The following is a 25,139-nucleotide window of genomic DNA, read 5'->3' on the forward strand; positions in this document are numbered from 1 at the left end:
ACCCTGGATCTTTTCACCTACACCTCACGCACCGTACTCTGGAGGCGCATCGCCAACGTCGTGCGCAGTCTGTCGTGCAGGTTCGGTGGCCATGCGTTCCGCCAGGAGCTGGATGATCCGCTCCACCGCAACGTTGGGGTCCGCAGCCGCGGTACCTATCGGCGGAGTGCCCGAGTGCGAGGTCGTCGCCCGAGTGGGCACGAGGCTCGCGCCGGACGCGTCTCCTGGCCCAGTGTCTGCCTGTGGAGGGGCCTGGAGAAATTCGGAGGACGAGCACGGCGTTGGCCCAGATTCGGGATGAGAGACGGTGACGGTGACGACATCTGGAATCGTAGCGGGGCGACGCTTGACGTCGCCGCTGTGGGGGGTCGCGATCGGCAGTTTTGTGTCGCGAAGAGCGGTGGGTCTGGATGGAGCGACAGGGGCCCTGGCGAGGAAGGGGGAGGGCTCGTCTCGCTCGAACACCGCCAGCCTCTCGCGCTTGCGACGAATGAAAGACCACAGAATCGCCGCAGCGAGCACGAAGAACACGATGCCACCGATCACGGACCCCGCGATGGTTCCAGCGGCCAGCGCCGACTTTCTTGTGCTTGAAGTTGGCGCGCTGTAAATCATGGACGAACGGTCGAGACACGGGATGCATGAGATGTCACAGCACAAAGCGTACATACCGAAGCAGACCAGCGACCTCCGACGGGTCGTCCGTGAACACGGTGACGGTGTTGAGCCAGAATTTGAGAAAACCGCCCGCGGCAAGCGTCGGTGTCACATTGACAGTGTGGACCTCGTGTGGATCTAGGCCGTCCCGATAGTAGAGGAGCGCGTCTCCGATGAACCACATCGTGCTTGCATTGTACGTCTCGGTTTGGCCATCAAGGGACTGTCGCTCGACCGTTAGTACCGCGTTCCACTAAGGCAGAGGAATATGCGACAGACGGACCACGTTGTACAGGTAGCTACCCCAGATTCGGGAGCCGTTGATTGCGACGCCCACGCCTTGAAACGAGAAGGAAAGCGACGCAGACGGGTCGGTGGTGATGTAGTAAGGGGCTGGGTGTTGGCTGTTCGGGATGAGGGGATCTTTGAGCATGGTCCAGTTGCCGTCATATAGAATCAACGACGTGTTTGTGGCTTGATAAACGTGAGGGGTGGGCAGACTGGCCCTAAAGAGAGTGTCAGTCTCGAGCAGCAGCCAGAAAATCGAGACCTATACCCGGCCGTGATCGTTTTGGTCAAGGCTGCCCCCGAGAATGCGAAGCTACTGTTGTGCGAGGCGTTGGCTATCAAGGACACGTTGTGCACGTCTTGTGAAAGGCTGTCCTGGACGTATAGAGGACTATTTCGGCTATGCGTAGGCGTGAAGGAGGTGGAGTTTCCATCGACCGAAACGATGTAGGAGCAGTTTGCAGTGCCAAACAGCGAGACGGCCGACCCTGCTTAGCGCAGCATCAATAAGACATCTAAGTTCAGACCGGGAGCGCTGAGCCAGATTTACTCACCGTAAAACTGAAAGTCGAGGCTCGCATTCGGGAAGGTAGTGATATGCATCGAGCTGCCCGACGCAGCCTCACCACCTTCAGTAGAAAACCCTCCAACCCCCGAGTAGTACGGCTGCCACCCAGTTTGTGTCCAGTTACCGACACCTCCATCTCCTAACAGGTGATGCATAGTGAGTAGCTATCAACCTTTGCAGCATTTGCGCGTACCTTGAGGATGGTAGTGGATGATCGAGCTCGCATCGTCGACCGATACAGTGTACGTTTCGCCCATATTATCGCCAGCGGTAGCGTGCAGCAGTTGCAAAGTGCGATGACCCGCAGTGCTACTCTCGCGTGCGACAGCGCACTGGGTATGATATAGCATCCCTTCACTCCGATTCCGGCGTGGTCGGCGCGGCTGAGGATAAGAGGACGTATGGTTTAGTGATGCAGTGTGAGCGGCGCGCTAGGTAGTTAACCCGACTTGGGATTGTTCATGACCCCACGTCAAAACCGTCTCTGAGTAGGCAGAGGAGCTGCTGGCTTTGGTTAGTAACTATACCAAACATACACTTCGATCATAGCAGTGTTGACATTTGACATACTGAGATGTAGCCACACATAACACCGGTGACTGAAGTCCGTCGCCGTCGGTTGAGAAACGTAGTTCGACGACGCATCGGGGATGGGCCGGAGAGCGGGTCATCATGCATCATGCGCCGTGGCTCGACATGCTCGGTGCACGACCATGGGGCCTTCCAACATTGACGGCGGCGTCCGCCATTCTGTCAGCTCAGCTCCAGGCCCGAAGCTGACCGGACCCGAGTAGTATCCAGAACTTTTCGCGTGGTATAAGGGGCACCCTCATACCGGCTCGTAGGTATGGAGAGAGCGAGGAATGCTGCAGGTTGTCGTGATGTAAGGTGCACTCAGATGAGATTGCCTATGAGTCCGAGCCGGTGTACATGTCACCCGATGCTGCTGGTATCATGAGATGTGAATACGGAGTATAAGGTGCGACTGTCGAGACTGACTAGTACTACTGACCGTGGCGGTCCGTGCCATCGGGGAAACGTTGTCCAGGCTTCGGCATTGTCGAGCGGTTCGCTTGTCGTACCACGATGAACGTGCCGAGTGAATGGGTGCGGACCTATACGGCTAGCGAGGGTTCAGGTGGTCGTGAAGCACATGGTACGCCAACGTGTCTCCCCGTCTGCTTCCGCCGACATCTTGATCTGGCGCTGCGCTTTGCGAGGCGGCATGATAGACCTTGGGCTGTGTTCGACGACGTGGATAGAAGAGCTGGGAGTGTATTCTTAGTATTGACAGAAGACCGGCGTACGCTCTTCACCACAGGTCGGCACAACAAAGCGAGAAAGCCTCGCCGCGATGCCGATGTCGATGTTTGAAAGCTAGCCGAAGCAATGCGCATGTTGAAGATCAGCGTGCGTGGCATGTTCTGGGGAAGCACCGATCCTACTCCGTTCGACCGGAGATTTAGGAAAATGAACGCCGACGTGACAATACCCGGAAGTACTGTGCCGCAAGCGAGGACTCAGTGAGTGGACAATCGATCTGGAACCCCATGCTTACAGGTCGATGCAGGGTGCTGAGTCCCGACTCTCTTGCCTGGCACCTGCGACGTCGATGTGGTCAGTCTGAGGATCTGCTGGCTCTGTGAACAGGCCTACAAGCGACTGACGTAGGAGTGAAGAGCAACGGCGGCGATCGCGGCGAGTCGGACTCGCACGTTGCTCTGCGGCATCACACTGCACTGCGTTGATGATTCGGGCGGGGATTCTTTCTATGGTCGACTCGAGAAGCACCTCCGGCTCTTAAGTCGAGCGCTCCGCTACGAGTTACGGGCCGGAGGACGAGGGCTTTGAGCGCGCGCTTCTAGCGCACCCACACAAGTGTTGGTAGTTTGGGAAGACTTATTGGGTTGGTCATTTTGGACGCCTATGTGAGCGTCGTCCATCGCATAGGACTGGGGGAAGAGAGCTGGAAAGCTATAAAAGAGGGTTGGGTCGACCCTCGTACCGTCAGCCTGCCAGGTCTCTTCACCAGTAGCAACAACCTCCAGCACTCACAATGCGTTTCTCCGCCATCCTCGCCCTCGCCGCCTCCATCGGCTTCGCCGTGGCCACCCCCTCTCCCGCTACGCCCGCCCCCGCCGCTCACGGCGGGAACGATGAAGCGGTGCTCCACACCGAGTCCGGGTGCGGCTCGTCGGGCCCCCTGGGCACCGGCCACTTCGTGTGGTTCATCGACGTGTCCTGCAGCCCTGGAGCCACGCTGTGAGTTCGAATCGTCGTGCTCACTCACCTTCCATCGCTGACTCGCGGTCGTGCGCCCAACAGGACGTGCCAGGCAACCGACTCGACTGGATGCCTCCCCGGCAACCCGGACCACATCGGTTCCATGGAGGTCGACGTGAGTCCTGTCGCAGACACAGAACGTAAACGACATGATCTGACAAGGTGATGCGTATCGTTTTGCAGGACCCGAACGACACCGTCCAGTTCGCCAAGAAGTCGAACACGAACTCGGTGACGTTCGTGTGCCCCTCGGCTGGCCAGGTTCGCTGCCAGGCCAACTTCAACGACAACGACGATGGCCCTGGCTACAGCCTCCGTGGTATGTGCCCTTTGCCAAATCTGAGTTCTTGTTTCGCTGATTTCGATGCGCTAGTTTTCTGAAGGGTTGTTGAGTATCATTAGAACGCGAAATATTTTCCCAGTACTACGGTCTATTCCTTGAGCTGGTGTACCTGCAGTTCGGTGGATCGGTTAGAAATTCATGACGGGATTTTCGAGGATTTTGCTCAACGTGGAGTGACACATACTTGAAGAGGAATCATAACTCATCCCGGCAGACGCACATTCACCCTGCTGATTATTCTCATCTTCTGGAAACGCTGCCGCTACAAAGTCACTGCGATGATAGTTCTGGTGAAAGTGGGAGGACAGGAATGACGGCGGCTGAGCGTCGACAAGGATGCCACTGAGTATTGTATGCCGGAGATTGCCGTGCGCTTTCGCACGGTGGCCTATCCACGAGGCTCCCGACCCCATTGGAGACGCAGCCGTTGCTTCTCAGAAACTTTATCCTCTATGCACTCCTGGACTGCGGTTGCACTATCGATATGCCCTGCGCCTATATAATGCGTGGCCGTATTGCGGCCTGTTTGTCTACCAACTGCCGTTGACAGACACTGGTGCGTAACATTGCACAACGTACAGGGTAAAACGCCGCCTGCTAACGACCGCATGGAACGTCCCTCCATGACGACTATAGCCCAGACTGGATGACGTAGGATTCATGGCTTTCGCCTTGCCCCAAACCTGCTTTCAAAAATGGAGAGAGTCACTTGGAGGTATAACTTACAATTGAGATTCACAGCCTCGTATGCCCTCGCTTTGACAATGGCCAGCGTCTTTGTTAGACCGACTGGGCCCAAGCGGCGCATTCACCTGGCTTTTGTGGATTTTCGGTTAAATGTCTTGACCTCCCATCGACCGGCGCCCTCATCTCAGTTTTGTAACACTTCATGGGTGCGAGCCTCCATGTCTGTTCGCTGTAAAGCTGCTGACCATGTTCCACAGATAAACACAACTACCACAAAGCGCTAGCAGCGTGCCTTTATGATTACCGATCCCCGCCGGATCGCCGAGACATCGATAATGACACGCTTGCGACGAACCCGAATGAGCAAGGGCACAATATACTTCAACGAGCTCTGAGGCGGGTTTCGCAAATGCCTGGCTATATCGTCTGGACGGCGCTAACCGTGTGGTACACTCAGACATCTCGCCGGGGAAGATACCGAAGGACGGGTGTGTGCCGACGGTGCACTCTCCGTGCTGGTGCCTCTCCTCGACCTAGACGGGATGCATTCGGCTACTGGCGTTCTCTCGGACACGCGGATGCATGTCAACATGAGGGCAAACTGCGTTGCCGCCTACGCGTACCTCAGCAAGTTCAACGCCACTCCGGAGCAGGTCAGCGCTGCCGAGCTCGATGCCCAGCGGCTATCCCTGCCTGACGGCGGGCGGCGCGCTCCCGATGCTGTGGATAGCATACTCCACGCGATCGACTACGCCAACCAGGCCGCGCGCATGCAGTTCATCAGCAACATAGTCCTTCACGTCGGCGCTACGTTCCGCGACCTTACTGAGCAACTCGGTCTGGACGTGTGGAGCTTCAAGCAGTATGCACCGCTCTGGCAAGCGGTTGAGCGGCACGAGTGCAAGCTCTTTGATGACAAGCACTCACAGGAGCCGCTCAAGAAGTTCGTAGTGCCACCTTGCGCGGCGCCGGGATGCTTCGGCTGCCTCGAAGGGGAGGATCAGTGGGATTTCTGCCGAGGGAACTGCGCATGGATCGACAAGCCGTGGTATTGCAGCTCGACGTGTCGCGCGGAGGTACGCTTCATCCTCTGAGGGGACCGTGCTTGGACCGATCACTCACGCTTCCATACTAGGAATGGGAGAACCACCGCGCGTCCTGCAAGCCACCTCGGGCAAGCTCGCCTGTCAAGCTGCCGTCTTCCGTTACGCTGGATTGGAAAGTGCGCGATCTTTTGATCCGCAAGCTTGTGCCGAACGGACCAGTCGAGCAGCTCGAGATCGTGCCGGAGGATGTGAATGCCCTCGATGCGAGGAACGGAGATGTAGTCCGGGCGTGGGACATGCCATCCCCGTATGTGGAGGGCGAGACGGTAAAGTGTGTTGTGAAGTGTTATACGTAAAGATTTTGCGTCGTAGAAGGTCCGTGTTTTTCTGGATATTCATTCATCCGTACGCTTTCGTTTTACAAGGCTTAATAAGACGTTCGTAGGTAGTAGTAATTAATAGAAGTCAGCACCGGCCCACACTGGCGGACTGCGACCTGGCAGCAACGTCCACGACTCAAGCTTTGCAGTCTGTCCCGGCGCCAATGATCGAGCATTTTCCGCTACCAATTCGTCCAACACCACCGTGTGTTGGAACAAGAAAGGCGCTATCTGGAGGACAGATTGGCTTGGACTTTGCGAGCCCACCGTTGAGTCTCGCTTTGACGACGTAGAGCAATCTCATTCAATGACTGACTAGAGCCAAGCTCCGCATGGACTTAAGTTGTACGACAGATGTCTATGCGCTTGGTTCCACGCAGATATATAGACCACCAGCGACCTGTATATAAATGCTAGGTTCGTCCGCCGTCATTCGCTCAGCTATCACTGACCCCAAGCCTTGCATTTGCAACAAATCCCGCCGAAACACATCATGCGTAGTACGACACTCTAATTTCGATCGCTCTGCATCTGCTCACGCGCTCACCCTTATAGAGGCTCGTGATTACGCCGAGTTGCGCCTGTTTTGTTTAGACAACAAGCGTATCCTATCGCAGGGACATATGCTCGAAACCGACCGGAACGAACGAGGGCAAGCCAGGCTTGACCGCGCTATGAGGCGAGTATTCACACCATTCAACCAGCTAGTGCGCAATACACTGACCGTACTATGTACATAGCCATCTCGCCGGAAGATCCACATACGGACGGCCGTGCATCGACGGCGCGCTTTGGGAGCTCGCGCCTCTCCTTGCCTTCCGCATTGGTGTGAAGAACTCGGCAGGCCCCCCTCCTGACATCACGGATGCAGACTTCCTCATGAAGGCTTACTCGATCGCCTCATATGCGTACCAATTGAAGTACCACTGGCAGGTCACTCCAGAGAGGCAACGGGCTGCCGAGGAAGACGCCGAGAGCTACCCTCTACCCGCCGGCCTGCGTGTCGACGACGCTACGGTGGACTGCCTCGTCCGCGCGGCCGACTACGCCAACATGGCCGCATGCATGCAGTTCGTCAGCCCGGCAGTGCTCTACGCTGCCGTGATGTTCCGCGACCTCGCCGAGTACCTGGGCCTAAACGTCTGGAAAGGCATCAAACGGTATGCTCCGCTCTTGTTCGCGCTCGAATGGGCCGACTGGCACAAGTACGAGGCACAATCTTTAGTGTGGAAGAGGTTGAACTCCAGGGAGTTTGTACCAGCACAGGCCGTCTGCCTGGCCCCCGACTGTAACCAGTCCCCCGAGAGGGAAAAGGACCGACAGTGGTGCCGAGGATACTGTAGCAGGTACATGAAGCCATGGTATTGTAGCGAGAAGTGTCGCAAAAAGGTACGTCTTTGTCGTCGAGAAAGCCCTGTACCTTTCTCACTAAGGTTGATAGGATTGGGAGAATCACCTCCAGTACTGCATGCCGCATCGGCTTCACGCCGCCTTCACGCCCCCGTTCTTCGTGACGGCGGATGAGCACACACGCGCTCTCCTTCTTTGTGACAAACTCTACCCGGCGGACGTGTCAGAAGTGACCCAGATCGAGATCGTTCCAGACGAGGTGAACGAGCTGGACGCGAGGAACGGCCGTGTACAGCAGGAATGGATACTGCCGTCGCCGTATGTCGAGGGAACGATGGTAAGGGTTGTCTTGAAGAACTATGGTCCTCGCAATGTTAGGCACTAGTATGATCCGTTACTATAGAGAGCTTCCACATCTACAATACTCAGTTAAGGTTATATCACAAGATTCGGACAGTGAGTTGACCGGCTGAGGTGACCAGGTACAAATACGCGTGCTGTTGGAGGAACCACTAGCACCGCCACACCGCATTAGATTGGCTCGTAACGGCATTATCCGCAGCAAGCCTACCTGCGACTACGATGATCTCGTCGTTGAACCCATTGTCGCATCAGAATTCAGGTATCTCAGCTCTTACATGCTCCCTGTAGCTACTCACAGAGTCCACTGAGCGAGCTGCATCCACAGCCAGACACTGCCAAGCGTGACAGCGTCGACGTCCACGTCACCCACAAAGGACTCAACAGATGTGTATGCTCACTGGCAACTTCTGTATCGCAACGACCTGCTCCTTCACGGTACCTAAAACAGAGCTTGTACGTGCATGACTCAGTGAGTGTCCCAAATTTGATTGCCGCTGGCACTTATTCACTGAAAATCCTCGTTGACCGACAATGCGCTTTCAGCTTCAATGATAATGGCCGCTGCAGCTTACGCCCACCCATTGTTTCGTGTTGGTGCTGCCAGTGCGCAGCGAAAAGATTTCTGAACTCGAATATACGTGCGTGCCACCAGTCCAGGCGTTTGTGGCTAAACGCAGGATTTCGCTTGGCGACCTATTGTCCAGCTGAATGAGCTAGCCACCGCGGTCTTTGACACGAAAACGCCGTGGTATACAAAGGACTCGCGGCGGCGCCCCGACCCAGGTATGCAAACCACCCTCTCCACTTACCATCCACCCCGTTCGTCAGATCCTCCACCAACTCATCGACATGGGTATGAGCGTTCAAATCGCATTACTACCGTACCGGGATCCAGCTCACTCGCGTTGACAGACTCTTTACCCAACCTGGTTACTGCGGATAGAGCATGCATGCAAGATTATCGTGCCTTACGCGCGCGCGGCGGTGACAGGGAGCAACCGCTGGATCGACCTCACGCCACTGGTGCGCAGAAAGAATATGTTCCGCAGCACGAGATTGAGGCACAAATCACGATCGAGCACGCTCTCCGGTCAGTGTCCGTTTATTTGCCTATGGTCTGCGACGAGTACTGATTGCGCTGTACACTCAGACTTCTCAGTACGGAGGACTCACAAGGAATGATATGTTCGAACGCCGCTGTGTACATCCTCAAGCCTCTATTGTACCACCGGATCGAAGACTATCTCTCAGCCTCCAACACGCAGCGCGCCTTCCCCGTTCGTCTCTGCATGCAAGCGCATTCCCTTGTCGCGTACGCCCACTACAAGACGTATCTCTTGACGCCCAAGGCTCTCAGAGAAGCCACGATCCGCGCGGTCAATCACCGCCGCGAGACTTTCGACGGTATTGTGTGCCCAGGCGACCCGCTGCAGGCCATTATTCTTGCTGCGAAACACGCATCAATTGCTGCGTCCATGCAGTTCCTCAGCCCCGTGGTATTCATCGTCGGATTTGCGCTCCGCGATCTCGCCGAGCGCCTGGAGCTGGACGTCTGGCATTTCAAGTCGTATGCGCCGTTGTGGCGCGCGCTCGAGCGGTTTGAGCTTGCTCAATTCGAAGAGAAGTACCTTCCTGGAGGGCGCAATGGGCAGACTATGGTCCTTCCAGGACAGACGATATGTGCGGCGCGGGGCTGCATGAACTCGGAGGGGCTGACACCGTGCAGCGGCAACTGCGCGTGGCAGTGGAAGCCGTGGTACTGCAGCATAGCGTGTCAGAGAAAGGTGAGCTCGTTTATTTGCGCCCCATTATGTTTACAGACTGTTAATGCGCACATGTTCAATCGTAGCACTGGGAGTCGGAGGGCCACTGTGACTCGTGCAGGCCGCCGCCGATGTGCGCCCCCTCCCCGTTACCCCCGGCTATAACGTTGGACGAGCGCACGCGTTACACGTTGCTCCAGGAGCTTACGCCTACTTGTACTATCAATGCCGTCGAGATCGTCTCCGAGGATGAAAACCCCGTTGACCCCAGGAACGGCGCCATTGGCTTCTCCTGGATGGTGCCTTCTCCGTATGTGCTGGGCGAGACGGCGCAGTTTGTCGTGCGAAAATACTATGTATAATCATATGACTGAGATTGATGTCGGACTTGTATACAGAGGCGTACAATATCATATGTATCTGACCGCACCCGGAGTACGATAGTGATGACATTGATTCCAATATATAATTTCACACGCCTCTCTGCCTCTGACCACACCCACTCTCCAGTCGCTGTTTATATACCGCTGTCGATTCCCTCACTGAGGCGTCCATAAACACACCTCCGTCCATGCCCCAATCCTCCCCGATGTCAGCCAGCTCTGTATTTCCGCTAGAGATCTGCGAATTTGTCATCGACGCAGTATACGACATTCACCTTCACCACCCTCCCGATTTTGTCTGGGAATCAGACCCTGAACACGGACCTGAGCTACTGGACAACTACTACTGCCTTTCGATACGGCAGCAGACACTTCGCGCTTGCGCGTTGACTTGTCGGGCCTGGCACAAACGTGCCGGAGTCCTACTCTGGAAACATGTTGCATTGACACACGAGCCCTCCCGCCAACTCGCCGCCTTCCTCGAAACCATGGCTTCTGTCGCCTCCGACCATCTATCTTTACCTGCGGTCTTCTCGTTGCGGATGTCTGGAGAGTGTAGGCGGGAGTATGGCTGGAGCGGCTGGCCCATACAGCCGTTACCCCACTTGAAGTTCCCCATTGCACCATCCGAGGATTCCCCCGCCTATAAAGGGATGTCGTCGACCTTGGATCGAATCCGCCGACCACTATTCCCAGCCCTCACAGAAATCTATCTCAGGGGGTGCACCTTCACCACGGCGTCCGACTTTTTCGAATTCTTATGGACGTGCCCTCAACTCTCCCATCTCGCCATGCAAGATTGCGATGTGCACACTGACGACGTGGACATGACGGCGATCGGGAAGACGCAAGGATTCCAACACAAGCACAGGGTGAAGATCCTCACAAAGCTCACCTCGTTGTATATCTACGTGAGCAAATTCCGTGCGTCCGTCGCTACACGCTTTTGACAACGCACCTACTTCATATTAGGACTATCCTCTCACGACCAACTTGCGAACCGTCCCCGGCCATCAATTTGGAAGGGCTGTGACATCGCTGCACATCGGATGCATCTCAATCGCGGACATAGGTACTAAGTGGTACATTCCCTGATGAGTCTGTGGTTCCTAACACTTTTAGCAGAGACCGTCCCCCATTTCGTACACGCTTTTCGCAGGCTACAGGATTTGCATATCGCCGTTCTCCGCACCTCATCTAGTGGTTATTATGTGGACCCAGATTTAAGCTTCGACCGGCCGTTCATCTTCGAGCTCGCCACGAGCCTCCGCCGGCTGTCGTACCCGCGCACCAACCTCCGCACCCTTACCATCCGCGCTGGATATCCCTGCGACGGAGATCTGGAACATTCGAGTTGCTCTACCTTGTTTGGCCCCGAAGAGCCTCAAGCGAACCTCCCCGTGGCGCGGGTCCTCTTTCCGAAACTGTCGCGGCTTGAGGTGGATATCAGGCGTGGCAACGTTGACGAAACCCGAGACGCGTGCTTCCAGCGCATCGCGTCTGCGCTTCCGAGCATGGTGGACGTACTGCGCTTTAGGGACCACAGGGAGGTGACGTTCGCGGTCGTCGATGGCCGACTTCAAGCGGTCTCCGAGTAGTGGAATGTATTGATCGCACAGCATCTTCACAATATGTGTGCGGGCTTGATTGTTTATGTACACACGTTAAAAAGGTGCATTGGAAGGCGCAAGTTGAACCGGACAAAACCCATACCTCAAGCAAAGTAGCGTTGACATACGGGTTTAGCTACAAACCGCACTGACGAATGGATACCGTCGCCGTCGGGTGCGACATATGTCCTTCCCGCATCACGCGTAGATCGGTGGTGCAAAGCTGGGAAGAGCTGAATATCGGATCATGGTAGTCGAACGTGTTCGGCACGCGATGTGGACGCTGTACTCGTTGGTAGTGTCCGTCATGCTGAAAGTCAAGCGTCGAGGGTTGAGCTGTGCCTAGTGATGCTTGCATCCCTTCGCGTAGGACGAATGACTGTCGCATTCTAAGGTGAGAGAGCCGGTACTGACCGCGGAAGACCGTATCATTTGGTACATCTGTTTAGGCTGGACCGTCGCAGCCTTTGAAGCGTAGAGTAAGCAACGTCACACGGGAGTCTCACAAGAGGAGCCACATCACCAGCAGTACGTCCCGGTCGAGGCAATAATGTTTCTGCGAAGTGATACCACAACGAATGTACTGAGCGGAGTAGGCGTGTACTGAAACACTTAGCAAAAAGTCTGGTGGCTGCGAAGCACATGGTGCGCCGACCTGTTTTCCAGTCTGCTTCCGGTTTCAATGCAGTTCTTGTCGCTTCTCAGTGGAAGCTTGACGCTGTGATCTGGAGGGTGACATAATATATGTGAGCGGAGTTCAATGGCAGGGAAAGAAGCGCTATAGCTTAACCTACTAGGCGACGGGCATACGAAGTCTTCGCTCCCCTATCATAAACGATCCGAGAGGGCATCGCCCCGATGCCGATGCCGATTCTTGAAAAGCAAGCCGGAGAAACATGTACTCTGAAGATCGACGTGCTCGGAATATTCTAGAAGCATCCCTGCTACGTTCGAGCCGGAGATTTCGGAATCTGGACGTCAAGGTGACAATCTCCGGAAGCCATGTGCTGTAGGTGAAGACTGAGCGAGCGCACAGAGTGGCACAGAGCCTGACACTGGTCCGCATACTGAGTATTGAGTCCCCTCCACGGCACCTACCACAGATGCGGTTAGTTTAAATGCCTGCTGGCTACGTGAGGGAGTTTACAGCGCTTGACATACAAGTGTAGCACCAGTCCTACGGTGATCGCGGCGAGCCGGGCCCGCACGCTTATTTGTGGCATCACATTGCACTGCATCGATACCTCGGGCGGGGATTCTCTGTATCGTCGAGAAGAGAAGCGCCTCCGGCTCTAAGTTGAGCGCTCCGCCACGGGCTCCTGACCGGAAGACCATGGCTTCGAGCGCGCGCCTCGAGTACACCTGCACGGGTGGTGGTAGATATGCATGACCTGCTATGGTTGTCGTTTTGAACGCCTACGCGAGCGCCATTCGTCGCATCGGACTGACGCAGACAGCTGGAAAGCTATAAAAGAGGGCTGAATCGGCCCTCGTACCGTCAGCCTACCAGGTCTCTTCACCAGTAGCAACAACCTCCAGCACTCACAATGCGTTTCTCCGCCATCGTCGCCCTCGCCGCCTCCATCGGCTTCGCCGTGGCCACCCCGTCTCCCGCTACGCCCGCCCCTGCTGCTCACGGCGGGAACGACGAAGCGGTGCTCCACACCGAGTCCGGGTGCGGCTCGTCGGGTCCTCTGGGCACCGGCCACTTCGTGTGGTTCATCGACGTGGGCTGCAACCCTGGGGCCACGATGTGAGCTTCGATCGTCGCACTCACTCACCTGACACCGCTGACTTGCGGCCGTGCGCCGAACAGGACATGCCAGGCGACCGACTCGACCGGATGCCTCCCCGGCAACCCGGACCACATCGGCTCCATGGAAGTCGACGTAAGTCCCGTCTCCGATACACACAGAAGAAGCTGCGTGTTCTGACAAGGTGATGCGGATGCGCTTTGCAGGATCCGAACGACACTGTTCAGTTCGCGAAGAAGTCGAACACGAACTCGGTGACGTTCGTGTGCCCCTCGGCCGGTCAGGTCCGCTGCCAGGCCAACTTCAACGACAGCGACGACGGCCCTGGCTACAGCCTCCGTGGTATGTTCTTCTTGAAAAAATCTGCCTTCTTATTCCTGTTTGGCTGACTCCCCGCCCCAGTCTTCTGACGAGTCATTGAGCACCGCGGTTATCAGATGGACATGGAGCGATGACGGGACCATAGAACGGTATATGTCATGGGACGGGTAGTAGGCCGTATCCCTTCCGAGTATTACGGTCTATTTCTCGAACTGGTATATCTGCATTGTAGGGTATCGGTCAGAAATTCATCGCGAGATCTTCGTAAACTGTACTCAATGCCGGCAGGACAGTCATGCAGGCACAGCGGCACATACCGGAGTCCAAGGAAAGCGGTCAAACCAGAATATATGCTCCCTAATTGAAATATTTATGTTAGTACAAACTACGGCGATAAACTCACCACAACGATGTGTTCTACGGAGGTGGGAGGGGAAGAGATAGGCTGCGCATGAGCGCTACTGTAGCCTGCAGGGCCGGAGTTTGCCGCGTCACCTCGTGGAGCGTTCCTCGCGCCTCGCGCGTGTTGTCAACTTGGATTCCTCCATATGCATACGCCTCGCAACTCCAGGTACCCCTTCGAATTCTCTGTGATGCCAGCCTCTGCAGTACCTGTAGATGTCTGGGAGGCTGTTCTCGACGCGGTGTACGACGCGTACTACCACCATCCTTCCGACTTCGTCTGGCAGTCGGACCCTGACCGCAAATCCAATGGGCCGCTTCACAACTTCCACGACCTTGCACTGCGACAGAGGACTCTCCGAGCTTGTGCTTTAACATGTAGTGCGTGGCGCGAGCGTGCTCAGTTCCTGCTCTGGAAGCACGTCGTGTTTACCGTGGAGCCCTCGCGTCAATTTTCCGGGCTCCTTGCGGCCATGCGCTCCAGGATTGCCGACTACCAATCGCCCCCTGTGGTCTCCTCGCTGTATATGCTCGGGCAGCATATGCCAGTCTATGGCTTGGTAGGGCGGGCGATACCACCTCTGCCCCACTGGAACTTACCCCTTGCGACATCCTGGGACTCCGAGGTTGAACCTGGGCCCCCGTCAGCCTTGGATCGCGTCCGCAGGCCGTTTTTCCCCGCGCTCACTGACATAAACCTCATGCGCTGCACCTTCGATTCGGTGTGCGACTTCTTCGAGTTTGTATGGTCGTGTCCACAACTCTCCCATCTAGTTTTGCAAGATTGCGACTTGCAGACAGGCCACGTGGACTCGGTAGCGATTCAATCGATGGACACCTTCGCTCGCGAACACCAAACAGAAATACTCACGAAGCTCACATCATTGTACATCCATGTAAGTACCATTTGGACAGTATATCTGGGCGCGCGTCATTGCACATGTCTGATAGTGCGCACGACAGTGCTATCCTCCGTCGCGCAACTTGAGGTTTATCTTTGGCCCACTATTTGGATTATCTGTGACGACGCTGCATATCGGATGCGGCATGCTCGTGGACGTCGGTAAGCGGACGCAGTCTCTTTGTATGCCTGTGAGGCCTCATCGCTCCTTGCAGAGACCATTCCGCACTTCATACAGTACTGGGTACCCACTCTGCAAGATCTGCGCATCATTATACTGAACACGCATCGTAACGCCTCGCTGGATCAAACCCGCCAGCTGCGCCTCGACCGGCCTTTCATCTTCGCGCTCGCGACGAACCACGCACAGGCGCCGCGCCCGCTCGCCAGCCTCCGAACACTCACGTTCCGCGTCGGCTACCCGCCGCACGGAGACCTGGAGCACTGGAGCTGCTGTGCGCTATTCGGCCGCAATGTGCGGGATGATCTGCCTGTCGCGCGCTCGCTGTTCCCGGAGGTGTCGCGGCTCGAGGTCGACATTAGGCACGGCGAGTCAATGGCAAGGGCTGGAAGATCTGGGAGGGGGGCGTGCTTCGTGCACATCGCGTCCGCACTGCCGAGTATGGTGGATGTGTTGCGCTTTAGGGACCACAGGGAGGTGACGTTTGCCGTTGTCGACGGGCGTCTTCAGGCGGTTTCCGAGTAACGGGATGTACTGACTGTAATGCGTCTTCGCATATCTATTCCAACTGGGTTTGTCTTCGTTCTCGTGGGTCTGGCATATCATGCACTCCTAGCTAAAGCTGAACAATGAACTACGACGAAGTGGGGATCCCACCCCTTGTATCGGAGGAGGTCGCGTTTGGTTTCACGGGTAAGCAGTTTGAACAGCATGACGACCCTTTGTTCTTCGTGCTCACGGAAATTTCACGACAGTGGACCGGCGGCGTGGATGCACCGGTGGCTAAAGCCTTCGCTCAATCGATCTTTGCACCCCGACAATGGGGCGGAGAGCAAGTTCGCGACCTGGGCTACCCCCTGTCTCCACCTCGATGCTGTGGACAATGAGTAGCGATAGCTCGCGTAGGAGCCGCAGGATCATGGGCACTGAGCACTGAGCGAGTGCGATGGGAGTATATAAACCATGTTATTGCGAGTAAGTGGCTCACATTCCCCCCAATTTACACCTCTCCTATCTGTCACTAGCCCAGACGTGATACCAAGCGTTTACAATGTGTTCGTCCCTTTTCTCATCGCGGGATACTTCATCGGCTGATCTCTATGCCTTACAGCCGACGCATACACTGAAGTATATCTGACAACCCTGCGGGACTACCGCACGAAGGTCGCGGCCGACGGGGGCAGCCGTGCTCCATCGACGATAGAGGCTGCCGTCCGGTAAGGATCACTCATCGAACTCACGGATAGCACATACGACTTACCAGTTCGTGAATCACAGCTTCCTCTGCGGCCTCACGACGCCGGGCAGAATATGCGCAGAGGGCGCGCTGGATGCGCTCGCCCCGCTCCTCGGCTCACTCATGGACTCCCAAGAGCGAGAGGGACCCCAGCGGATGCCGTCGGCCATCTTCATCGAGGTCGGCGTGCAGGCGCACTCGCTCGCCGCGTACGCTTACTACACGAAGTACATGGCCGACCTCGCCGAGCTCGAGCAGATCCGCGTGGACGCGAGCCTGGCCCAGCGCGCAGACAAGCAGCGCCATCCCTGCGACCAGATCGACAACGTCGTGCGCGCGGCGATACACGCGAACACCGCGGCGAAGTTCCAGTTTATCAGCCAGGCGGTGCTCATGGCGGGCTTCGCGTTCAAGGGGCTCGCGGAGAGCTTGAACATCGACATCTGGGATTTTAAGGAGTACGCACCGCTCTGGCGCGCGCTGGCGGCCCATGAGATGACGCTCCCCCAGAACTGGAAGGCAATTGCTGCGGTGAGACCGCCGGCGCACCGATGTGCGCGGAAAGGATGCTCGAAGGGCGAGCCCCATGTCAGGCTCTATGCGTGTCCAGGACAGTGCCCGAAGCACATGAAGCCGAAGTACTGCAGCCAGAAGTGCCATGTGCGTCATCTCCGCTACGACGACTCGGACAGTCTGCTCACCTTTTGTGCCCGTCAGGATTCCGATCACCTGCCGGCCGCGTGCGCGGGGGTGGTCATGCTTGCGCCACCGCCCACTGTAGTTCTCAGCGAGCGCGTGCGCACCACCATTGTCGAGCTGAGGTCGACCCGCCCCATTATTCAGGCCGAGATCGAAGTGGGCCATACGAGAGTTAGCCCGGAGGCTGCGCGATTCGAGCGGGTAGATAGCGAGGAAGCTACGACTGCGTTCCGGTGGATGCCTCAGACTAGGGGTTTTCGGGTCCGGTACGTGAGGAAGACTTACCTCTGATGAATCCTGCAGACTCAGGAGCTTGGGAAGCGGGCACGGTGTAGTATGTTATCTATATGTATCTTGGTAGCGAGAATTTGTATCCTGTCACCACACGTTTGACGGCTTTTAGGCTCTGTCTTTGGATCCAGAGTGTCTTACTGATCTTGTTCAAGTTTTTGAGTGGCTTGAATTTTGTGGTCCTCGCCGCTCGGAGCAAAAGGGCTGGTTTGCGATCGCGACATGCTCGCAAGGGGCTACCTTCTCCTGCCGCCTGCGGTCCGGCTGCCGGGCCCGGCTCCGAGAGCCGGCGCTCACGATGAACGCTTCAGCGCTTCCTGCGCTATCTTGCTCTTTCACCCTCCGCCGCAGACTGTCTGGCTTAACTTATGCTCGACGAGTGCTGTAGAGGTTCTGTCGGCATGCATCTCCGACGTACTGCATGTGCTCTTCCTAAAGGACGCCCCGTGCGATATGCGTCCACCAGTTCTGCTTCGTACCCGTTCCCACACCACGCGCACCCGACCCCTCACCAGATCTTCCACCTTCCGCCGGGGGCGACTCAGCCGCAGATCAAGGCGCGCTGTAAGCTTTGAAACGATGCACCTGTGCTGGAGATAAAGCTCCGGCTGACTGGCCTTACGCAGACTATGAGCTCGTGCGGGTACACCATCCCGACTCCCCGTCCGGACGGGATCTTTCTCCTGCCCTCCGACACAAGCGCTTTCAGTCCATCACCGCTGCATACGACATCCTTCGCGGGAAGAGCAACGGAGCAGGCACTCCGGTAGACATCTACCGTGCCGAAATCGAACGGCGAAGACGCGCTCGCGCTGCATACGAAGCTTCTCGGGGGTATGCGCATACACGTCCACGCGCGGAGACGTGGTCTGCGAGTGCGGACGAGCGGTGGAAGGACAGGGTTATTCTCTTCGTGGGTCTTATGGTACGTTTCCTTTATCTTGCTCTGCCGCGTACGGCTCACAATTCGTAGGCGCTTGGGGCGGGGTTGGGGCCAGCGCTGGTCTGGCCATCGTATACGGCGTCGTACCAAGCCCATGTGTCTGCCTCGAAGAACCTGAAGGAGGCGCGGAAAGAGGCACGGGAGTTTGGCGAAGAGAGACGGAAGCAAATCCGGCGAAGAGTGCAGGAGTATAACGAGCTCAAGGCTGCTCAAGAACGTCCCCGGGAGGATGAATCAAGGACATAATACGGTGTGTGTAGCGTGTATAACAGTGTATCATATCTCCCGTTCTGCTATGCGTCTCGGCCCTACATCTTCGCTCTGGCAAGCCCATCACAGACCGATAGCGGTCGACTTCGATCTATCCGTCTATGGCTTCGTGAGGTTCCTATACGTATCATAAGCATTCAGGACGGTGGCCTCGTCCTCAGCACATATTATAGCTAAACCCACTGACTCTCGAGGTGTGTCTCCCCCTTCCTTACTCGTGATTGCGTTTCCGTTCTGACGGTCTTTTCTCCCCAGTGTTCTCAGTGGTGGCCACGCATATGGTTCTGTCATTTGGCTCTCGGCATACAGTACTCCACTCCGTGGTAGCCTTGACTGCTGAACGTTTTACTCCTCTCCCGTGACATCCTGCAGGCTGCTAAATCGTAATGAGAATATGGCGATACACGGAACGCGCTGTAGACAGCGAGCAGATACCCGAGGCTCTCCGGCGGCGCTCTTACATCGCCAACTCTTCACTTAATCCACCAGGATGGTCATCTGGCTCACTGTCGAATCCGACGCTCGCCCCATCGCACCAAAAGTCAACTTGCATTGCCGTACACTACTTCCGTGAAGAGCAGCAGACGCCCATCGGACGCCCAGCAGGTAAGAATGATCTTGGCTGCAGCGCTTTGCCGGACGCTCACTCCACCCTAATGAAGCTGCGCCGACGACGGGCGAACGCCCGAAACGCACCCCGGAGTCGGCATCAGCTGCGTTTGGCAGCGCATCGGGGCGCGCTGGGGTGCTTCCCCGCGCCGACGCCCGACGTCGATCGGACGATGCGCTCGGGGTGAACGCTGCATTGCGTCACTGCACCGGCGACAACGCTAGGATTTGCGCGTAGGGCGATGCGCCGAGGTCAGCTCTGGGGTCACGACGCAGGATATTGCGGTCAGCGTGCTCCGACGAGCAGTTCGTAGGTGGAGTGCATTCTCGGTTGCTGGGTCGTGAAACAGAGCGCGGTGGAGTATCCACCTCATTTATCGTTTCACAGCGGTTAGAATCGGACGCTGTGGACGTAACCACCGGGGCAACCGACACCGAGTACGCTCGACGAAGAGGACACTTAGTCGTTCGAGCAGGCCAGTCGAGCGCAGTCTTAGAGGGAGACAAGAGGTATAAAAACCCATACGTCCTCTCCAGGCCTCTCCAGTCACCCAGACTTCCCCATCTACATCGAACACCCACCACTCGCCTTCACCACCACCAACCACATTTTATTCACCATGCGCTTCTCCACCATCCTCGCCCTCGTCACCTCCGCCACCCTCGTCTCGGCCACCCCTTCCCCCGCCGATGCGTCGCTCGTCGCCCGCTCCGGCGATGGCAGCATCTCGCTCGCCAAGCGTTCCGGGTGCGGCTCGACGGGCCCGCTCGGCGACGGCCACTTCGTGTGGTGGATCACCGCCCCGTGCAAGGCTGGCACGCAGATGTACGACTGCCTCCCCGCCCTCGGCCCTCGCCCGTGCTAACTCTTCGTCGTGCCCTGCAGGACCTGCCAGGTCACGGACAAGACCGGCTGCCTTCCCGGCGACACCAGCAAGATCGGGTCCGTTGAGGTCGACGTGAGTACCTTGCCGTCCGACATCGAGTCGCTTGGAACTGACTTGACTCCCCGCGATAGAACCCGGACGACACGACGCAGATCGCGAAGAAGAGCGGCACGAACACACTGCCGTTCACTTGCCCGCCCGAGGGATCCGTCCGCTGCCAGGCGAACTTCAACGACAACGACGACGGCCCGAGCTACAGCCTCCGCGGTCAGTCTTGCACCCGTTTTTTCACCGCTAGGCTGATACTGATGATTCCGAATGCAGTGTTCTAAGCGTGGAAGCACCCTCGGCCAACGTCAGCGGTATGCACGCACGAAGAGAATCTTGTAGTCACTGCTCGTCTAGAGTAGTGACGGTTTCTACCCTTCTTGTAATCCGTGTAACACCATAATCAATTGTCCTCAGATTCGGAAGCACTATGCGTGTGCTATAACGGTCCTGTCGTGACTCTACACTTGTAGTCGTGTGCCGATTATGGTGAGCCCTGAGCTCTTTCGTGCCATGAACCAAACGGCCCCTGTTAGGCATGGACTCCTTCCATCTCGTGAGATCGATCGCAGGATGAACGATCGCCCTCGCGGTTGGCCGCGCCAGCATAAACCCCTTCATCCTCTTCGAGGTCGTCGAGGTCGAGCAGAGTCTCTCCCAACCCAGCCGGGAGAGAAGCCCCGGCGGAGCCTACCACGCGGGAAGCGAACCTGAGCGTGCCACCGTTCCCGGCGTCGTCATGACCTGTGGACACTGCGCCGTGGGACGCATGGTTGACCGCTCGCTGGTCCGCGGATTGAAGGGCTAGCAGGAAGCGCCAGGTGAGGATGGCGGTCATGCTGTAGAGAGCGCCGCATAAGTTGGTTGAACGAAGGTGAGGGGGGGGAGACATTTACGGGTCTGTGAACGTGGTGACTTCGCTGAATCCGTCGACGGCGTCCACGATCTGCAGAGAGGCAGATGGCGTCAGCTGTTCGGGGAACCACACCTAAGCACAGCGCGCGAGAAATGTGCCTCACCGAGAGGCATGTGAGTGCGAGGTGGAGCGTGTTTAAGATGACAATGACCCTGGAGAACGAAATTCAGACTGGAGAACACGATATCAAGCTGCAAATTCTTGCTTACAGAAAGTATATCGTGCCTACAATATGAGTTTGCTATCAATTGGACGTGCAATCTACTCAAAACGCCATCGGACGACGAACCGTTCGTTATAAGGATGTTCCCCAGGGAGGAGACCGATCCTACCCCAGCGATCGTCCGGTCCCTCGTGAGCCTAGAGCGCCAGGTCACGGCGATAACGAGGACGTCGGCGGCAATGACACACGAGCGGGCCACAGCGACGGCTGAGGAGGTCATTATACATTAACGATGCGCTACAGAAGACACTCGACCGGCTTACCCCTGCGTGCTACGATCAATGTCCATTCGTACGGATGCTCAAGACTGGAACAAGACTCACACTACGGCCAGATGAGGTGTCAGGTCATTGCCGTCGGCGCACCCGATGCGTTCGATCCTCGTCCCCGACATGCCGAGAGACAAGTTCCACTAGAGCGAGAGATTGAATATCAGCCACCGGGGACTCGAATGTAAGGGTGAGCACACCATGTTCACACCAAATGGGCAGACAGCCAAGACGAAGACGGCGGACGCCAACGCCCAGTTCATGCCGCTCAGCGCGAGTATGCGCAGGCCGGAGAATCCTACGATACCGACTTTCTGATCAGCTACGGTACACGCGTGCTGAAATTCCGGACTGATGAATGAGGAGGCTTACCGGCCCAGACGAGAGACTGCATAACACTCGGTACGAACTGTACATACCCGAGCACCACACAACTCAAACGCGACACGCATAGGTAATGGTGCTAAGTCTTTGAGAAACGAGCGACACACCTCTATAACCGTCTCCGTCAGTCGTGAATTACGATGTACGTAGCGGTCAGAGAAGTTAGCATACATGATCTGGAAGGAGTGCAAATGTTGCCGCTCCGAGGATGGGCCCGGCCAGGAGTGCCAGGTAACGTGTCGCGAGGAAGAGCAGGGTTGCACCAGTGATCCTGCGCCTCCAGAACAAGTTGACCTCTTGGTCGAGGGTGATCAGGTACTCGTACGCGGTCAACGCTGGAAGGGTAGAAACGGGGAATTATGCTATGAGCATACAAGCGGCATCGAGGACTCGAGGATCAAGTACTCAGCGTCGCTATTTCGATAAAACTCGCTGTAAGACTGTGACACCGCGACGAGACAACCCGAAGTCAGATAGCGTGCACGAGAGGATGATGGAAAAGAACATACATGGATGAGAAGAACTGGATTTCATCGTCATTTGAGTCCGACATGATCGCTGAGCAGGTCGAGGAGGGGATGCAGCAGACTCGAGGTTGTACTTCAAGATGGACGAGTACAGCACCGCCGTCGCTGCAGCATTCTATATAGCTCAAAGAAAAATGAGTAATCCCAAAACTAGACACATGAATCGTACCTATCTACCTGTGGAGATGGCGCTTCTATCTGTCTGCCGATGACGGATCGTCAAGCGGAGGTGGCCAAAGTTCTGCTACTACAGATGCTGGTGCTATGCACCTTCCCGGACGGCGCAGAGGCGATGTTGAAGCCGTGATATAGCTCAAGTGCACAGCATGCATGACATCGAAGACGGGATATGATTGTACCAAGGAATTTGGACGAGTTCTGAAAACGTGAGACGTTCAGCCGCTGAGATCGCTGGTTTCCGAGCAGTGCGAGAGGGCTTACCTGTCGAACTACTCGTATTCCTCGGAACGTGAAATCGCTAGAGCATCAGGTAGCCGGCAAGAGAACACAGGCGGGAGACGCTAATGCTCGTAGGTTCCGGGGACCCCGGAGAAGTTTGAGAAGTCGTCGAAGTCCGTGATTATCAAGTCCAAGGTAACAAGAGACGCCATGCGCTATGTGGCAGATCGACAAAAACACCCGAGTTCGCAGTCAGCTTAGTATATAGTGGAGTGCAAGGCGTAGCGATACATTGACGTACCGTTATTATCAATCGCCGTCGGCTCGACGCTAAACGGCGAACGATGGCGAGCACTGCGTGCGGGGCCGTTTGAAATGATTGAAAGGATGCATATATGTTGCTTATAAGAACCCGACGCGAGTTCAAGCCCGGCTTAGCCTAACGGCCCGCCCGGTTCGATACAGTCAGTGGCTTTACCAGAATGAGAGGTACATCCCATAATTCGACTGCGCACGGCGTTTCGATGGGTGCGTTGGACAAGCTATGAGCGTGCTGGACCTGACGGAGAGTTACGCCACGGCTGCGACGGTATCGCAACCTACATACGACGTCGATCCCGGCGAGGCACAGGCTGCGCCGATGATTGTAGATCTTGAGGGTGTTGATGGTTTCAAATATTATGACCTGTTCATCGGGCATGCCCGCCCAAGTATCGAAGTATCAGCACCGCTCACACGTTCTGTCCCCGAGCCAGGGGGGCGGAAATAGAGCTCCTTTGAGTACTACGACCCGTGTCAGGCACCTGTTGCCTGGGTGTGCAACAGCGGGTAACCGCGGCCGCAGAGACGTCCTGGGTGGTATGCGCCGAGCGTAGAAAGCCGGTAAGGGGATAACACCGGGGGTCGATCGTAGTGATCGTGCACGACATGGTTGCTCTTGACATAGACAGCCAGCGGCGTATACGACACCATAGCTGTCACCCCAGGTTGTTTTACGAAGACTAAACCCGAAGCACCGCGAGAGGATGTCGCGGAAAGAGGGAGCGAAAAGCTGCGATCAGAGTGAAAGCGGACCTGGGGGTGTATTTGCGGTATGATAAGAGGGCGGCGACGGCGAGCGGCGACGCGATCCACGTAAATCCCAGGTACGAAGAGTGAATATGAAACAGCCCGGGCCGAAGCAGAGGAAGGTCGGCATAGCAGGAGATCGGTTTGATCCAGCGGCAGAGACGTCGACATCAGCTGGAGGGATCAGGGCAGAGGGAGGAGCGAAGGTCCTCTTACAGCAGCGCATGAGTGTGCAAGAAGTACTCTTAGATAATCATACTGGACAAGGAGTCGACGAGTGAATCGAAAGGAACTGCGCCTGACATATATTTCGCGTGAAGAGGCATGAAAAGCTCACGGTCTTTTTAGTGCTCGTTGTCCAGGACGACTTGACTTAAGCTTGAACGCCCACAGACCCGGCCTTGTTCACGCGGAATGTCCTCTGTCCAAGTTCCTCGTCGCGGCCGTGAAGCGATCCATCACAGTAGAGCAGCTGGTTGATGGTCCCTGTCAACGTGCAGACGGCTTTGCACATGTCGCGAGCGCGTCCAGGGGTTCTGGGGAGATGCCGAGGAGCGCCGCGGCGGAGATGAGAGTCACAAGTGTACGCGGATTGGCGCCAATGCAGTGTACGTCTTGCTTCTCTCCCTGCTTCGCCGAGGTCTTCGTATTCATTTGAGTGGACTGGGTTCGATAGCGAGAGCGAGTGCCATGATGGAGAAGAGAGAAGTAGCCGGGTAGCGTGTGGGGCTAGCGGGAACATCGGACATATGTCGTGCATGACTGACTAGACCGCGATGAGGACCGAGCAGGGATTGGTCGATGGGGCGTTCACCATGATTGGAGGAAAGAGAAAGTGCGTATGTGGGCGAGCAGTGCGCGGGGGAGATTGGGAGAGCGCGATGGCATCTGTCAGGAGTTAATTGATGGCCCCTTCCCTCGGGATCCGGAACGGAATTTGGGTTTGTGGGGAGTCGAGCTCATCGTCATCTCCCCCGCACAGGCGCGAACGGCGAGCACAACGTGAGTGCGTATGTTCCGCTTGACAAGGCTGGGAGGGAGTGCCCGGGTGACTTGGCAGGGGATGGATAAGTACCTCCACCGCTCTCG

The 25,139-nt window shown here is 56.6% G+C and overlaps 7 protein-coding genes across 7 annotated transcripts; 5 read left to right on the forward strand and 2 right to left on the reverse strand.

Annotated features, from left to right (window-relative positions):
- Positions 1-24: 24 nt before the first annotated feature.
- On the reverse strand, positions 25-1,770 carry TRAVEDRAFT_47227 (uncharacterized protein; the record flags this gene model as incomplete). The annotated part of the gene is made up of 6 exons (XM_008039316.1): positions 25-604; positions 672-880; positions 941-1,163; positions 1,214-1,433; positions 1,500-1,652; positions 1,707-1,770. The coding sequence occupies 6 exons, from the start codon at positions 1,768-1,770 to the stop codon at positions 25-27; spliced, it is 1,449 nt and encodes a 482-aa protein (XP_008037507.1).
- Positions 1,771-3,569: 1,799 nt separating this feature from the next.
- Positions 3,570-10,090, forward strand: TRAVEDRAFT_47228 (uncharacterized protein; the record flags this gene model as incomplete). The annotated part of the gene is made up of 12 exons (XM_008039317.1): positions 3,570-3,775; positions 3,839-3,911; positions 3,980-4,115; positions 5,084-5,114; positions 5,284-5,902; positions 5,962-6,203; positions 6,993-7,641; positions 7,694-7,939; positions 8,794-8,818; positions 8,878-9,055; positions 9,116-9,749; positions 9,815-10,090. The coding sequence occupies 12 exons, from the start codon at positions 3,570-3,572 to the stop codon at positions 10,088-10,090; spliced, it is 3,315 nt and encodes a 1,104-aa protein (XP_008037508.1).
- A 209-nt stretch (positions 10,091-10,299) lies between these two features.
- TRAVEDRAFT_20188 (uncharacterized protein) lies at positions 10,300-11,709 on the forward strand (the record flags this gene model as incomplete). Its single annotated transcript, XM_008039008.1, has 3 exons — positions 10,300-11,022; positions 11,084-11,183; positions 11,333-11,709. 3 exons carry the CDS (start codon positions 10,300-10,302, stop codon positions 11,707-11,709), a joined length of 1,200 nt encoding a protein of 399 aa, XP_008037199.1.
- Positions 11,710-12,686: 977 nt separating this feature from the next.
- On the forward strand, positions 12,687-14,186 carry TRAVEDRAFT_28848 (uncharacterized protein). The gene is made up of 5 exons (XM_008039077.1): positions 12,687-12,712; positions 12,894-13,474; positions 13,538-13,610; positions 13,682-13,817; positions 13,878-14,186. Exons 2-5 carry the CDS (start codon positions 13,269-13,271, stop codon positions 13,883-13,885), a joined length of 423 nt encoding a protein of 140 aa, XP_008037268.1. The 5' UTR covers positions 12,687-12,712; positions 12,894-13,268; the 3' UTR covers positions 13,886-14,186.
- Positions 14,187-17,853: 3,667 nt separating this feature from the next.
- Positions 17,854-18,756, forward strand: TRAVEDRAFT_28849 (uncharacterized protein). The gene is made up of 3 exons (XM_008039078.1): positions 17,854-18,071; positions 18,134-18,432; positions 18,481-18,756. The coding sequence occupies exons 1-3, from the start codon at positions 17,909-17,911 to the stop codon at positions 18,694-18,696; spliced, it is 678 nt and encodes a 225-aa protein (XP_008037269.1). The 5' UTR covers positions 17,854-17,908; the 3' UTR covers positions 18,697-18,756.
- Positions 18,757-19,949: 1,193 nt separating this feature from the next.
- Positions 19,950-20,626, forward strand: TRAVEDRAFT_47232 (uncharacterized protein; the record flags this gene model as incomplete). Its single annotated transcript, XM_008039318.1, has 4 exons — positions 19,950-20,155; positions 20,216-20,288; positions 20,348-20,483; positions 20,550-20,626. The coding sequence occupies 4 exons, from the start codon at positions 19,950-19,952 to the stop codon at positions 20,624-20,626; spliced, it is 492 nt and encodes a 163-aa protein (XP_008037509.1).
- Positions 20,627-21,815: 1,189 nt separating this feature from the next.
- TRAVEDRAFT_122446 (uncharacterized protein) lies at positions 21,816-22,392 on the reverse strand (the record flags this gene model as incomplete). Its single annotated transcript, XM_008039868.1, has 3 exons — positions 21,816-21,970; positions 22,045-22,135; positions 22,228-22,392. Coding segments are annotated over 3 exons (411 nt in total), but the record flags the coding sequence as incomplete, so codon positions are not given.
- Positions 22,393-25,139: the final 2,747 nt, after the last annotated feature.

The sequence above is a fragment of the Trametes versicolor genome, assembly GCF_000271585.1.
Source record: "Trametes versicolor FP-101664 SS1 unplaced genomic scaffold TRAVEscaffold_5, whole genome shotgun sequence".
NCBI classification, from domain to species: Eukaryota; Fungi; Basidiomycota; class Agaricomycetes; order Polyporales; family Polyporaceae; genus Trametes; species Trametes versicolor.